General features: G+C 41.5%; 1 protein-coding gene across 3 annotated transcripts in view; it reads right to left on the minus strand.

Moving 5' to 3' along the window:
* The window catches only part of LOC116970996 (tyrosine-protein kinase transmembrane receptor ROR2-like), a 63409-nt gene extending 61745 nt beyond the window's left edge, over positions 1 to 1664 (minus strand). For all 3 annotated transcript variants that reach the window (XM_033017760.1, XM_033017759.1, XM_033017758.1), the window contains exon 1: positions 1304 to 1664. In XM_033017760.1, coding sequence (XP_032873651.1) covers positions 1304 to 1397 — 94 coding nt within the window. In that variant the 5' untranslated portion in view covers positions 1398 to 1664. The remainder of the gene's footprint in view (positions 1 to 1303) is intronic.
* Between the last annotated feature and the right edge of the window lie 12164 nt (positions 1665 to 13828).

Here is a 13828-nt window from a genome sequence, read left to right on the forward strand (position 1 = left end):
GGGAGTTGTGGAGCAACAACAGGCAAACAATAGGTGGATGCAGGTGAGGAGGCGTTGCTTGAGAGATTAAGTCAAGAGAGGGGGAGGGAAGGTTGGAGACAGTTACAGAGTATTGAAAATGATAAATGGAGACAACAAAGGGCTGTAGATTATGGTATCTGATTTAAAAAAAGGAAGCGTAGAACCAAATGGATGGTGGCAGATGCGACAAAGAGAAACTGGTTGATAAGGGTGGGGGAATTGGAAAGAAGGGGGGGTGTGAGAGGGCCTGGATAATCAGAAGGAGAGAGGAAGGGGCAGAAGACCAGCAGATTACCTGAAGTTGGAAAGTTCAATGTTCATGCCACTGGGTTGTGGATACCCAGGCAGAATTGCTTTTCTTCTAGCTTGTTTCGTCCCACCCTTGCAATGGTGGAATCTGAAGGCAGATAGGTTGGTGTGGGAATGGGAAGATGAATTAAAAATGGCTTGCAAATAGGAGTTCCAGGTGGCCATTGTAGAGAGAGCGCAACTGCTCGGCTAAGTGGTCGCCAAGTCAACATTTGGTCTCATCGATATTGAGGAGGCTACGTTGAGAGCACCAAATATAAAAGCTGAGATTGGAAGAGGTGCAGAGGGAATCTCTATAAGGGCTGTTTAGATCACTGGAGGGTGAGGTGAATGAACAATATGGTTGCACTGCAGTGTGTGCAGAGGAGATTCACTAGAATGTTGCCGCATGGGATGCAGCAGTGCACACAGCAAGATGATGGTGACAACAATAATAATCTATTTCTGGGGCATTGACTGAAATAAACATTGACCACGACATCAGGAGGGGGAGATGATAACCGTGTCTTTAAAACATAGACATGTACCATAACATTACCAAAATTGACTATCAGGAAGAAATGTAAAATGCAAGCAAACAAAAACAGAAATGCCCAAGGCCCTTTTTATTCAGTCTGTTCCATTCAGCAAATTAATTCTAATGAGAACGTTGAAGTTCTCATAATTCGAAAAAAAAGTGGTATAATTGAAAAATAAACGTCAAATCGTCGGAAATGTCCTCTGAGGAAGTATTCGGTCACAATTCCAATCCACGTTCTTCGTCTAAATCTAAAGTCACCAAGTAAAATTAGAAAATAGTCTGCGCAACAACATGAAAGCGCACCTCGAAATTCATGATTGAGACCTGCAAGTTCATAATGGAAATCTGTGAAAATGTCATAAAAACGAATAATTTTGCAACTGCGTTGTTCAGTGAATTGACGATGTATAAGATGACATTTTATTTTCACGTTTTCCACTTTAAACACCATACCTGTGTAAATCTCTCCGAAAAGTGGGCAGCACATGAACAGAAGCAGCACCAATTGTTTCCCAGGAAGCATCCACTTTATGCTGGTTTTGTACATCACTCGTTAGTTACACGTAGACCAGAGCAACTATAAAATAAGCGACCTGGTCGTGTTCATCCACAGAGCCCGAGCGGTGCCCCCTCCCAGGGAGACAAGACCACGAGAACGGGCGACCCCAATCTGCACCGGGCTACAGAGCCGCTCGCCTCTCCTGCACACTCCCTCCCAATCGAGCATCAAAAGCTCAAAGTTGGCCCCGAGCTGATCGAGGGGGGTTTTGCAACATCTCCTGCAGCCGAGAGAGCGCAAAGTCCTGCAACAGTCTCCCCTTCACACTCGAGCGCTGTCAATGCTCACGCGGGCGGGACGCTCCCGGGAGACCACAGGGCGCGCCCCCGAGACCGACATCACCGTCCGCAGCAGAAGTTAAGAGCGCGTCCTGCAGGTGGGAAAATATAGTTGTGCAGAGCGAGGAAAGGACTCTACAATAACGCACAGCACCAGCAGAAACGTCACCCAATACTTCTCTCCAGAGATGCTGCCTGTCCCACTCAGTTACTCCAACTTTTTGTATCTGTCTTTAGCAACATGTTTAGAAGTACGTTTGAGTTCAGTTTATTGTCACGTGTACCGAGGTACAGTGAAAAGCTTTTTAAGTTTACTTATTAAGTTTTAGATGGACTCATCATCAAATCATTATTATTCCCTTCTACATTCTCATGCTGGAATGGGGAGGTTGCACGCAGTCGAGGTCACGACCCGTGACCCGTACTGTTGCCACACAACGCCAACTGGAGTACACGCGATGAACTGCAGGTAAGCATTTATTGTAGCTGCCAGCACAGCGGGCCCTTCTTCTGGCCCAGCATCCGGATTGGTTGCACACTCGCGGACCCCGGACCGGTCGGTGCAGCGCGGTCAGTGACTCTGGGTGGGCGGAGGGAGCAGACCGTCCCAAACTTTGCTGCAGCTGACATTACCCAGAGCCGCGATACCCACCTCACCTGGCCCCGCTCCACCCGACCCCATTCCACCCGGCCCAGCTCCACCCGGCCTCTGACAGTGCAGCCCACAAGGGGAGACGGGGCGGAAGGCGGCCGTGGCCGGACAGCGCTGACCCCGGAAGGAAGAGTGGGGGCTGTCCCGAGGGATGCACTCCTTCGGCCGCTTACACCTTGGTGCTCGGGTTCAGAGCAAAGATACTAGAGCATTTGGTTCTGAGCGCTCAGTCACCCAAAAAAATAACCCCACAATATTGCAATCAAATTGCTCTGACTTTGAGATCGCTTTATTTAGCGAAGGCTTATCGAGGTGGTGCTGTCTCTCTGGACACGACAATGAATGCGGCCATTAGTCGCGGATTATAAAAGACGCTACACCATGAGATAACACCAGTTTAAACATACCTTCCCCATTTCAATGACAGCACCCACAATTATTTACAGCGTAAAATATGATAATTTTGGCATTTTTTAAAAAGAGAGAAAGTACGCGTTTCGTGTGTTAACAGTGTATACCGAGGCCGCCATGTCCTCCACATGGATTGAGCTGCTCCGTGCGTCACGCCCTTTGACCCGATGACCTTACGTGCAACCCCCCTATACTTGCAAAAGCAGACTATTGGTTTCAAAAAGGATACGACTCAATTAAAAGCAGTCACAAATGACACCTTTGATGATAACTGAACCGTTCCTTGTTCTTCTCTGCCTGTCTGCAGCCTTAACTCAGTAGGTCTCTTCCTGGCATGCTGGGAATGGGATGATAGACCAGTGGACGTGGTATGTGGATTTTTGTAAGGAATAAGCAAGTTCGGTATTCTGACTGCGCATGCCCAGGTCATAGGTCACTACAGAGAGTGCGAACTGCTGTGTGTTATCTTTGGTTATCAGACCTTCATTTCAGTGAGTGCTTTATGCTACGTGCTGCTCCGTGAGGTCGGGGTTGGGGTCCATGGTCAGGCGTGGCCGCTGGGCAGGGCGGGGGCCATGGTTGCGCGCAGGGTGCTGCGGTGGCTCGGCTGACGGGCAGCATCCCCGGAGAAAAGGAATGGGGTCCTCGGGAATAAGGGCGGGGCCGGGCTGGAGCAGGTGCCTTATTACACACGATCCTCTCTCCAGTTGGCTTTCCTTGACTGGTGTGTGGCACGTCCATAGAGGTGCCAATCCTAGATCATGATATTAAAGCCTTAACTCCCGATGTGCCACGGGTTGCTGCCATACCCCGGCAAGCAACAGGTCCGGCTCGCCAGACATGGAACCGGGAACCCGTTCGAAGTGGGAGTCTCGTCCGAGGCTTGTCTCTTGCTCGCTCTTGGAGAGATGTATGGAGGGAGTCGGCGTCGCATCGGCAGTGCACGCTGGACAAAGGGCTGGTAAGAAGAACTAGGAGTCTTACCTGCCGCGCCCTCAAGGTTGGCTGCAGAAGATGCCCCCAGGGCACTAAAGCTGAAGGTTGCCGGGCGAGGAGAGGAACGATGATTTGCTGGTGATCCGGATGGAGGTGACGGCTGCAATGGGCCTTTGTGGCCGGCAGCAGCTGGGTTTTTGGAAATGGCTCAAAAACTGGCAACTCTTGCATATGGGCTCCGTGAGCAGTTTCACTGTATTCTGTACTTCATCGGGAGTGGTACTTATGTATGGCAATAATCTTACCAATTTGTATGCAAAAAGTAATAATTTGGTACATGTGATAATAAAGAACCACTGAACCATTAACTGAATGAGTTCTCCCAACGTTGAGTTCTTCCAACATTCTGGTTTTGTTGTACCAGATTCCAGCATCTGCAGTCTGCAGTACCATTTGTCTCTGTGCCTTATCAGTATGGTTGGCCCAAGGTCAACTGAACTCCAGTAGGGTATTAATGATGATAACCTGGGGAAGGGCGGGTGGACGGGTAGAGATCTCTGGAGCGATCAGCTGAGATATCCACTGGACAATGCATCCAAAGAAGACAAGTCTGGCAGATCTGCGATTCTAGCCACTCCAACGTAGTGTTCAATATTAAAACTTAGTGTTGGTAATGCTCTTGCTGAAATGAATTCCAAAGATTTCTTTTAATTTAAAAGATTATACATTCTGCATACTATGACACACAGTAAATACAATTGATATACTTCTTACACTAATTAATTGCATCATCAATGTATCTCTTATGATGTATAAACACCACATTCAATGGCGGTGGTACACAGGACTCAGCACATCAATGTCTAGTGGTTGCAGTTACCTAGACTGTTCCATTGTGTAGCAGTGGTTGAATTGAACTTAGGGCATTCCTCAGCACGTACCTCTTCAACAGGCAATGTGCCATTTGGCAACGTTCCCTTGTAGGGAATCTTCCTCTACTGGAAAAGGAATGGGTTTCATCATGCACGACTAAATGTGTTCGCTTTCCTGACTATATTTCTAAGCCATACAACAATATGACGAATTCACACATGGGACAGGAGCACATTTTTGTTGCTGTTGTGATGTTACAATGCAAGTTGGCTAATTGTTTTGTGTACTTGTGCACAATTGAGATGCTTCCCTTATTTAGATCTTGCGCATTGATAGCGATGTTAGAATAAACTGAATGTGGACTATTTTTAGGATAGAGGGGTACTTCGTAGAATGTTGTTCAGGCTCACCAATACAACCTATCCATGTTCTCCAAACCATAAGACATAGTAGTAGAATTAGGCCATTCCGCCCATTGTGCCTGCTCCACTTTCAATCATGGAGGATCTATTTTTCCGTCTCAACAATATTCTCCTGCCTTCTCCCTGTAACCGTTGACACCTTCCTAATTAGAGATTCTACCTGACCTGCTGAGTTACTCCAGCACTTTGTCATTTTGTAAATCAGTATCTGCAGTTCCTTGTATTTCCAAAATATCTTGATCCATAGAAAATCGTTGTGAGCTCAATCCATCCGTTATTTTCAGCAAAGAAAAATCAGGATAGACACAAAATGCTGGAGTAACTCAGTGGGACAGGCAACATCTCTGGATAGAAGGAATGGATGACATTTTGGGTAGAGACCCTTCAGACTGAAGTCAGGGGAGAGGGAGATACATAGATAAGGAAGTGTCAGGTGTGAAATCGAGACAAAGGGGATGGAGATCGAGGAAAATGTAGAATAGATCACTGTTAGCTGGGAGAAGGTAACAAAGCAGAGATAAAATGTAGGCGGAGACAGTCAGACTGGTCAGAAAACTGGGAAGGGGGAGGGAAGGAGAGAGAGGGAAACCAAGGGTTACTTGAAGTTGGAGAAGTCAATGTTCATACCATTGGGGTGTAAGCTACCCAAGCGAAATATGAGGTGCTGTTCCTCCAAGTGGCGTGACCCTCACTCTGACAATGGAGGAGGCCCAGGACAGAAAGGTCAGTGTAGGAATGGGAGGGGGAGTTGAAGTGTTTAGCAACCAGGAGATCAGGTACAGTAGGTTTAGGCGGATTGAGCGGAGGTGTTCAGCGAAACGATCCTGCTGCAGTTCCTTCTTACACATAGAAAAATCAGGAATGTTTGGTTCCCTGGGAATAGAGTGCAAAATTACTTCCTTTATCCAACAATGAAAAGCAAAAGCAAATATACAAGATTTTCCCAACTCAGGTCTGAAGGGAGCAGTCGATAGAATCAAAATGTATTTTAATCACCACAAACAGTGTCTGTACAGTTCTGTAGTTGTAGTTATGGCCAGAGTATTAGGCATATTTAAATGGGATAAAACGCAGGAGTTTCCACATTTTTCCTTATTGTGTTTCAAATGGGAGAATCATTCCCTGAACAACCTGCTTATGCCCCCTGCCTCCCTCTTCTGTTCCCTTATTCTAGTAGATTATGCTGTGTATGTGAACGCTGAATAATTTCCCTGCCATTGTGCACTTCAAGAAGAATAGTTACAGACTATTCAAGGATGGGAACAACTGGTTGTTGCTCAAGTATAGAATTGAAGAGATACTCTATAGCTCCTTAAATACCAGTTCCTGCAGATTTTGTAAGTACAGTTCTGAAGAATTTTGGATGTACCAACAGTAGTCTACATTGGCCGACACATTACGGTACAATGTTTCCATTTCCCTGTTGCCTCTCATGTCTCTGTTTTTGCTTTTCATATCATGTCTTTTCTTTGAATTCTCTGTACCATTGATCTCTTTCATTGACCCCTCACGTGTTTTTTGCTCTCTCTACCGTCTTAATTTATTCTATTCCTTTTTGGATGGTTTGTCCCTCACCACAGGACCCACTTAATTCACCACTTTATTCTATAATTCTTTCAGGGAACTGCTGATCGAGTTGTTTAAGATCTCTGCGCAAATTGAAGAACTGCATTGAGCATGGAAAATGCAAATAGGTTTGCGAATATCTGCAAGACAATTGGTAGTCTTAGCATCAGCAGATATGGCCTTTGAAGGAAGATGCAGGCGAGACAAGTATAAAAGGAATGTTTTGATTGTCTGGTCAGAAATTCATTAAATTTGTTGCATTTGGTCCGCCATCAGCTATGAATTCAGCAGTGGGTTCACGACTACTAACAGAAATGTTGGCCTATATTATGTAGTTATGATGGCAAAACTATTGGATCTGTGACTAGTAGTAGTTTTGGGATTTCTGTATTTGCAGAGTAAAGCTCAAGTTTCGGTCAGTGATTCATCTTATCTGTATTCACCTTACCTCCCCAGTTTGTATTGTCTGCAGTTTTCCACATCAAACAAGAAAATTCATTTGAACTTGTTTATTTTCAGGTATTTATAAAGCAGTCTTGTCATAAACTATCCTGATAACTATGTGCTTAAATTTCAGATTCTAACATAATCATGTGTATGTTTCAATCTATATTCAATATTTATATACCCAAGGTCCTATGATAAGAGCAGAATTAGGCCATTCAGCCCATCAAGTGTACTCCGCCATTCAATCATGGCTGATCTATCTCTAACCCCATTCTCCTGCCTTCTCCCCATAACCTCTGACACCCTAACCAATCAAGAAATACAATCTAAAAGGTCAATTAAAAATGCTACTCTTTCCTTCTTGGTTTGCTGACTGTAAGACTGTTTTAATAAGATTGGCAGTTCAGTCAGTTTGTTGAGAATCACAGCTATGATCACAAAGCTGACATTATATAACACCAAGTGCTGGAAAATGAGAAAATCTTGCCAGTGATTGATTTGCTGGACACTTTCTTTGCATCCATTATCAGGTAAATTTGGTGATTGCAAATTTCAGTTTAAGATTAAGCAAATAAACAAACTGTTGTGCAGCCAATTGAGGAAGGTAAATGAAGTCAACAATGGCAAGTCTTTATGTCTGCAGTAGTACAGGAATTAAGTGATGGTTCACAGAAGACATAAAGCTGGGATAATAGACAATAGGTGCAGGAGTAGGCCATTCGGCCCTTCGAGCCAGCACCGCCATTCAATGTGATCATGGCTGATCATCCCCAATCAGTACCCCGTTCCTGCCTTCTCTCCATATCCCCTGACTACGCTATTTTTAAGAGGCCTATCTAGCTCTCTCTTGAAAGTTTCCAGAAAACCTGCCCCCACCGCCCTCTGAGGCAGAGAATTCCACAGACTCACCACTCTCTGTGAGAAAATCTGTTTCCTCGTCTCTGTTCTAAATGGCTTACTCCTTATTCTTAAATTGTGGCCCCTGGTTCTGGACTCCCCCAACATCGGGAACATGTTTCCTGCCTCTAGCGTGTCAAAACCCTTAACAATCTTATATTTCAATGAGATCCTCTCTCATCCTTCTAAACTCCAGAGTGTACAAGCCCAGCTGCTCCATTCTCCCAGCATATGAGAGAATGGAGCAGCTGGGCTATTACATTCTGTTAGGACTGCAGCAGCAAAAGCTTGCATGGGCATAATTGGTGTTTATTTATTAACTATTATGACCTTTTCTATTATCTATTATGAACCTCATCAACAAAACAAACTGGAAGTGTGTTTGATTCTCAATTACCTCCTCACTTCCAGGGCAATTATGGATGGAAAACAAATTGTCTTTAACTTTGATGCCCACATCTTGTGAATGAATATTATTTTACATTTGTTTGAAACAGAAGGCAAAATTATCATGAGAAGCTTTAAACTAGTTTACTGTTTTTCTTTCAGGAATGTACAACAGTTTTATGATTTTCAGTTTCTCCTATTAAAATGTTCTAAGGTGATATTCAGTTTTGCTGGGGTTGATAAATAAATGTCTTTCCTCATATTCCCATTATGTCCATTCAGCCTATCATGCCAATTCGAGGACTTTACTACAGCTCAAAATGGTTAAAATCTTGAAGACGGGCTTCTGAATACAAACCCAATACAAACTCTGCTCCCTTCCAGCTATTACTCAGTTTCTATCCTGAATGTTTTCTCGGTCTTGGTTATTATCTTTTTCCATCTCAAATAACGTTTGGACCAACGTCCTATTCATAATCAAAACCATTTACTTCCAAATGACATCTTAATGTCTGCATTTCTGTCTCCTCCAACTTCAGCTACCCAAGAAAGCTCACTGCCAGCATTATATCATTGACCTTGCTTGAACTGACTTTTCCAAAACTCAGCTGCCTATTTCCTGTCCTGCATTAAGTACTGCATATTCTTTACCTTGTCCTTCTGATACACACTGGGTTCATTTCTTGCCGCATACTAAATTCAAAATATTTGTCCTTGCATATAAATCCCTATATGGTCATTTCCATGTACAGCTTTGCAGTCTTCTCAAATGTAATATCTTTTTACAAGTCCTACTCTCTCTCTCTCTCTCCAGCTTGCTTAATAATTCCTCTGTGCCTCTCCAATTATTCCTCCATCCGTGTAAACGTGAAGAATCATCAGTTCAATTAACTTACAAATATCTTGCTCATGCTGCTTTCTAGTTCCATTACCCAGATGTTCTTTAGGATATGGCTTTTTACTAAAAACCTTATATCAATGTAAGCTTGTATTTGGAAAAAAAACAAATTCAGGAAATACTCAACATATCAGTGAAGCATTTTGTTTGTTTGTTTGTTTGTTTATTTGTTTGTAGATACAACATTCAGCTCACCAGGTCCATTTTGACCATTGATCACCCGTTCATACTAGTTCTATGTTATCCCACTTTAGCATCCACACAAGGGACAATTTACAGAGGTCAATAACCCATTGACCTGCAAGTCTTTGGGATGTGAGAGGAAACTGGAGAGTCCGGAGAAAATTCCATGCGGTCACAGCGACAACATGCAAACTCCGCACAGACAGCACCTGAGGTCAGAATTGAACCTGGCTCTCTAATGCTGTGTGGCAGCAGCTCCACCGACACACCACTGTCCTGCCCCATTTGACCAGTTTGCCTGAAATGATGGGCCAAAGCCTGTTGGAAAAACCAATAGTTCCACACTAAATACATTTACCTCTTATGATTGTCAATAGTTTAATGACTGACTGGAATGGGGAAACGCTTGCTTGCTAGATTCTACAGGTCATTTCCTAGCTCTGCTCAGATAATGGACATGCATGTCAGGTTGGAGATGGCTGAAGGAGTGAATTAATTTGGAAAGGCCAGAACTTATGCATGGAAGGATAAAATAATTTCCATTTAAATTGTGTTTGCTTTCAGGTTTGAAATTATTTGGAGATTTTAAGTAATATTTATTTAGTTTTAATTTTTGTCAAATATTTAACTTGTAAATTATGTTAGTTTTTAATTGCTTCTGAATGTCAGAACTATTCAGAATCTTTCAAAGTCATTCATAGGTTGCAAAATGGGAAGCCATGCCTTTCCTGCTGTTCATTTGTTTTTCAACTATTCTGTGGACGCTGCTAGTTTTAACCCACTGTGACAGCATTAAGTTGCACAAGACCTAGAAATCACTAGTTTGGGTTAAGTTCCCAGCAGATTAAAATCAGGGAATCTGCAATAAGCATACTTTTCCCCAATGCCAGTGGCAATTATTTGACCCATTGAATGTAACTTTTGTTTTTGTTATTTGCCTGAGGTTCACAGTGTCTGTAGCATTTTATAATTTGTTAGGAGAAATACCGTGGAAATATTACGTAATTTATAAAAGTTAAATTCACATAAATTTGCAATGTTTCAACCTATTAATCATGTAACCATTTAAATGTATTTTTATTATTATTAGAACGCAATAAAAATTACTTTTACGAACAGTCTGGTTTAGAAACATTAAATGGCTGTTTAAACTTTGTGATAATTAGATTTTTATAACATGCACATTTCAGATCATTCTCTTTATTAGCACTAACATTCACATGTTAAATAAAATATAATTTAAAATGATATTCTATTTGAGAAATTCTTTTGTGCGGGTTTATTTTATTTAGATTTCCCCGACAAACATGGATTCTTGAAGATATTTTAAACATTGCAACACTTTTGATGCTGTCAATCAGATATACTATTCCTCCTTTCTACTTTTGAATTGTCATCTCTGCTTTAAAAAAATCTTGCAGTGATAATCCATAATTGTCCATTGAAGCTGACTATTTTAATACTATGATGTTTTTTTAACTTTGCGTCCAGCTAATAAAATGTTATAATTTAGCAAGGGTGTGTCTCCGCTAACGGCACGGATAGGGTGAAATACTTACTTATATGTCATTATAATAATATGCAATCTTTTTAAAAATCGTAAAATATTACATTTAAAAATAGTTTGATGTTTCCAACAAACAATATTGTTTGAAAAAGAACATCACTGGAACTAAACCAAATGCATCACTAAACCAATGCAGACTAATCACAATTAATATTCTGACTCATTCAATAGATATTTTAAATCATTTTTTTTATGGTATAAGTATTTAAAACAAGGGGGTACATGATTTATGGCTTCCATGATTGTTTATTGCAGCTTAGATAATTGAGTTATGAGATGATTCACCTTAATGTTTTTTTTTGTCTATGCCAGATGGATGAAAACATGGTTTAAAATCAATTTCATTGTGTAATATTTAAGGAATCCTTTGTGGGTTTTTTTTTACATATTAAGGATGATCATATTCATTTATATCAAAAATCTATTTTCAATCAGATTTCTTCATCTTAGTTTTCTTACCATTTGATGAGAATTATCAAAATTGTTTGAGAGTGTGTTTCTGATACGAAATTCACTCAACTTCGCTGCAAGATTTGGAAAAATAAGAGTACATTTAATTAATTCAGATTCCCAAGAGCCCAAACTGGTAAAATTATCCTTATTTTCTCTGGCAGAAATATTCTTACTTTTGTTATTTGAATGTGGTATCCTTGAAAAAAAATCATTTCCATTCATGAATTACGAGCAGTGAAAGGAGAAGGATAAATCACAAAATTGTAATGAGCATTTGGAAAATGGGTCAAATGGTCTGTCTTGGCCAGTGCTGAGAGCCTTCAAAGAGGCTCCACCCACTCACTTTATTTGGTTTAATCTGATCTACATATCTTGCAAGTAGATGTACTAATCAGATCTCCAATTTGAAATCTGTTAAGTGGAGAATCGTCATCCAATCAACTGTTAAGATCTGGAGGGGGGGGGGGGAAATCAACTCTATACTCATTATACAGGTAGTAACAAATCTTCAGGTTTGGTATTGGAACATTTTAAATTTATCCATCATCCCATGTAATTCAAAGGAACGGAGTCACTTAAAATATGTGAGACGTGTAACACAAACATGCCCTTAAGAAGGTTTTTTAATACATATCTTATAGTTCCCCAAACTGATCCAAGTCTAAATTAACTGGAGCACTTGACAGAAATGTTTTACAATTGTATCGCTGGTAGAACTCACCCGAAAAGACCACGTGGATCGCAAAAAGACTTGGTGGTCCATGCGGCCGGATGCAGGCTGCGTCCTGTAAAGGGGAAAGACCGTAATACTGAAGAGGAGGGAGCTGGTGGCGACGACGGCCACAAGGAGCAACGCCGGTAAGAAAGTCAACCTTCTGAGCCCCCAAGGTCAGCTACGGGAGATGCACAGGGGTACAAAGGTGGCTGGCAAGTAGAGGAACGTCGGTATGCTGAACAGTCCAGGGAGCCGCTCCATCAGACCTAGCGCATTATTTTGGAAATAATGTTAAATCTGGCGACGTGAAAAAGAATTTCACTGTGTTTTGCACATGTGACAATTAAGCACTGTTGAACTATTCTATACTTGCTTTTCAACATGATACTCAGCTTGGCAAATGAACTGGATGCAACTCAAGTTGAGGCACAAGGAACTGTAAATGCTGTAATCTTGAGCAAAACAAAGTGCTGGAGTAACTCAGTGGGTCAGTCTGCAGATGTGGAAGGAATGGATATGTGATGTTTCAGGTCAGGCCCATTAAAGGGTCTCAAGGTTCTTTAATTCCAAGTAGCTTGATTCTTTTTCTTCAGGATAACCACTATTATATCGAAATTGAAATTAAATCTAAATACCCTTTCAAAAATTACTGGAGTTTATCCAGAACTAGAAAATAACTATTTGAAATATCGAGTCAGAAGACTCATAAGAGTCTTACAGCGTGGAAAAAGGCCCTTCGGCCCAACTTGCCCACAACGGCTAACATGTCCCGTCTATACTAGTCCTACCAATCTGCATTTGGCCCATATCCCTCTAAACATGTCCTATTCATGTACCTGTCCTAATGTTTCTTAAATGTTGCGATAGTACCTGCCTCAAATACCTCTTCTAGCAGCTAATTCCCAATACTTTGGCTTTTAATTCTCTCTACTTGTCCGTGTTCTTGCCCTCTCACTTATCCAGTACTTTCATTATTAATTTTGCTATGTTTTCATGGTTGGTTAAGGATATTGACATTCGCTTGCCCTTTTCAGTCAAATTTCAGATGTCTGCAGAGGGTGTCACTTCTCTTTACATTCTACTCCCAAAAGGTCAACATTAAATTGACATGCTTGGAGGAAATGTTAAAATAATAATGTTTAATTCAAAATTTGGCAGCATTTATGTAGCTGATTTTGTTGTGAGGTGACAAAACCAATAAACATCAGTTGGTGTGTTGGTGAATGTAGAGGAGGGTGCAATTCTACTATAATATGCAAAGCCAAGCTATGGCGCATGCCATCATTAGGAATGACAAGATCATTAATACAGCTTGTGTTATACTGTATTACACAGTTTGAACCTGAGGGTAGACATTGAGAACCATTTGCACAAGGTGGAAAAGTCCAAAGACTAGAGGGCATAGCGTTAAGGTTAGAGAGGGAAAATGTATAGGAGATGCACAGGACAAGGTTTTTTTAAACACAGGGAACTGTAGGTGCCTGGAACACGTTGCCAAGGGCGATGGTGGAAGTAAATACGATTGTTGCATTTAAGAGGCTATTGGATAGACACGTGGGATATGCAAGGAATAGAGGGATATGGATCACATGCAGTCATTATGTTCAGTTCAGACATTGTGGGGCAAAGTGCCAAAGTGCCTATACTGTTCTATATTAAAAATGACAATATTTGAGACAGTATTTAGTTGTTTTATTATTTTGGTACACATTTTGATATGAATAAAAAATATAA

This window comes from Amblyraja radiata, chromosome 3 (genome assembly GCF_010909765.2).
Source record: "Amblyraja radiata isolate CabotCenter1 chromosome 3, sAmbRad1.1.pri, whole genome shotgun sequence".
Lineage (NCBI taxonomy): Eukaryota > Metazoa > Chordata > Chondrichthyes > Rajiformes > Rajidae > Amblyraja > Amblyraja radiata.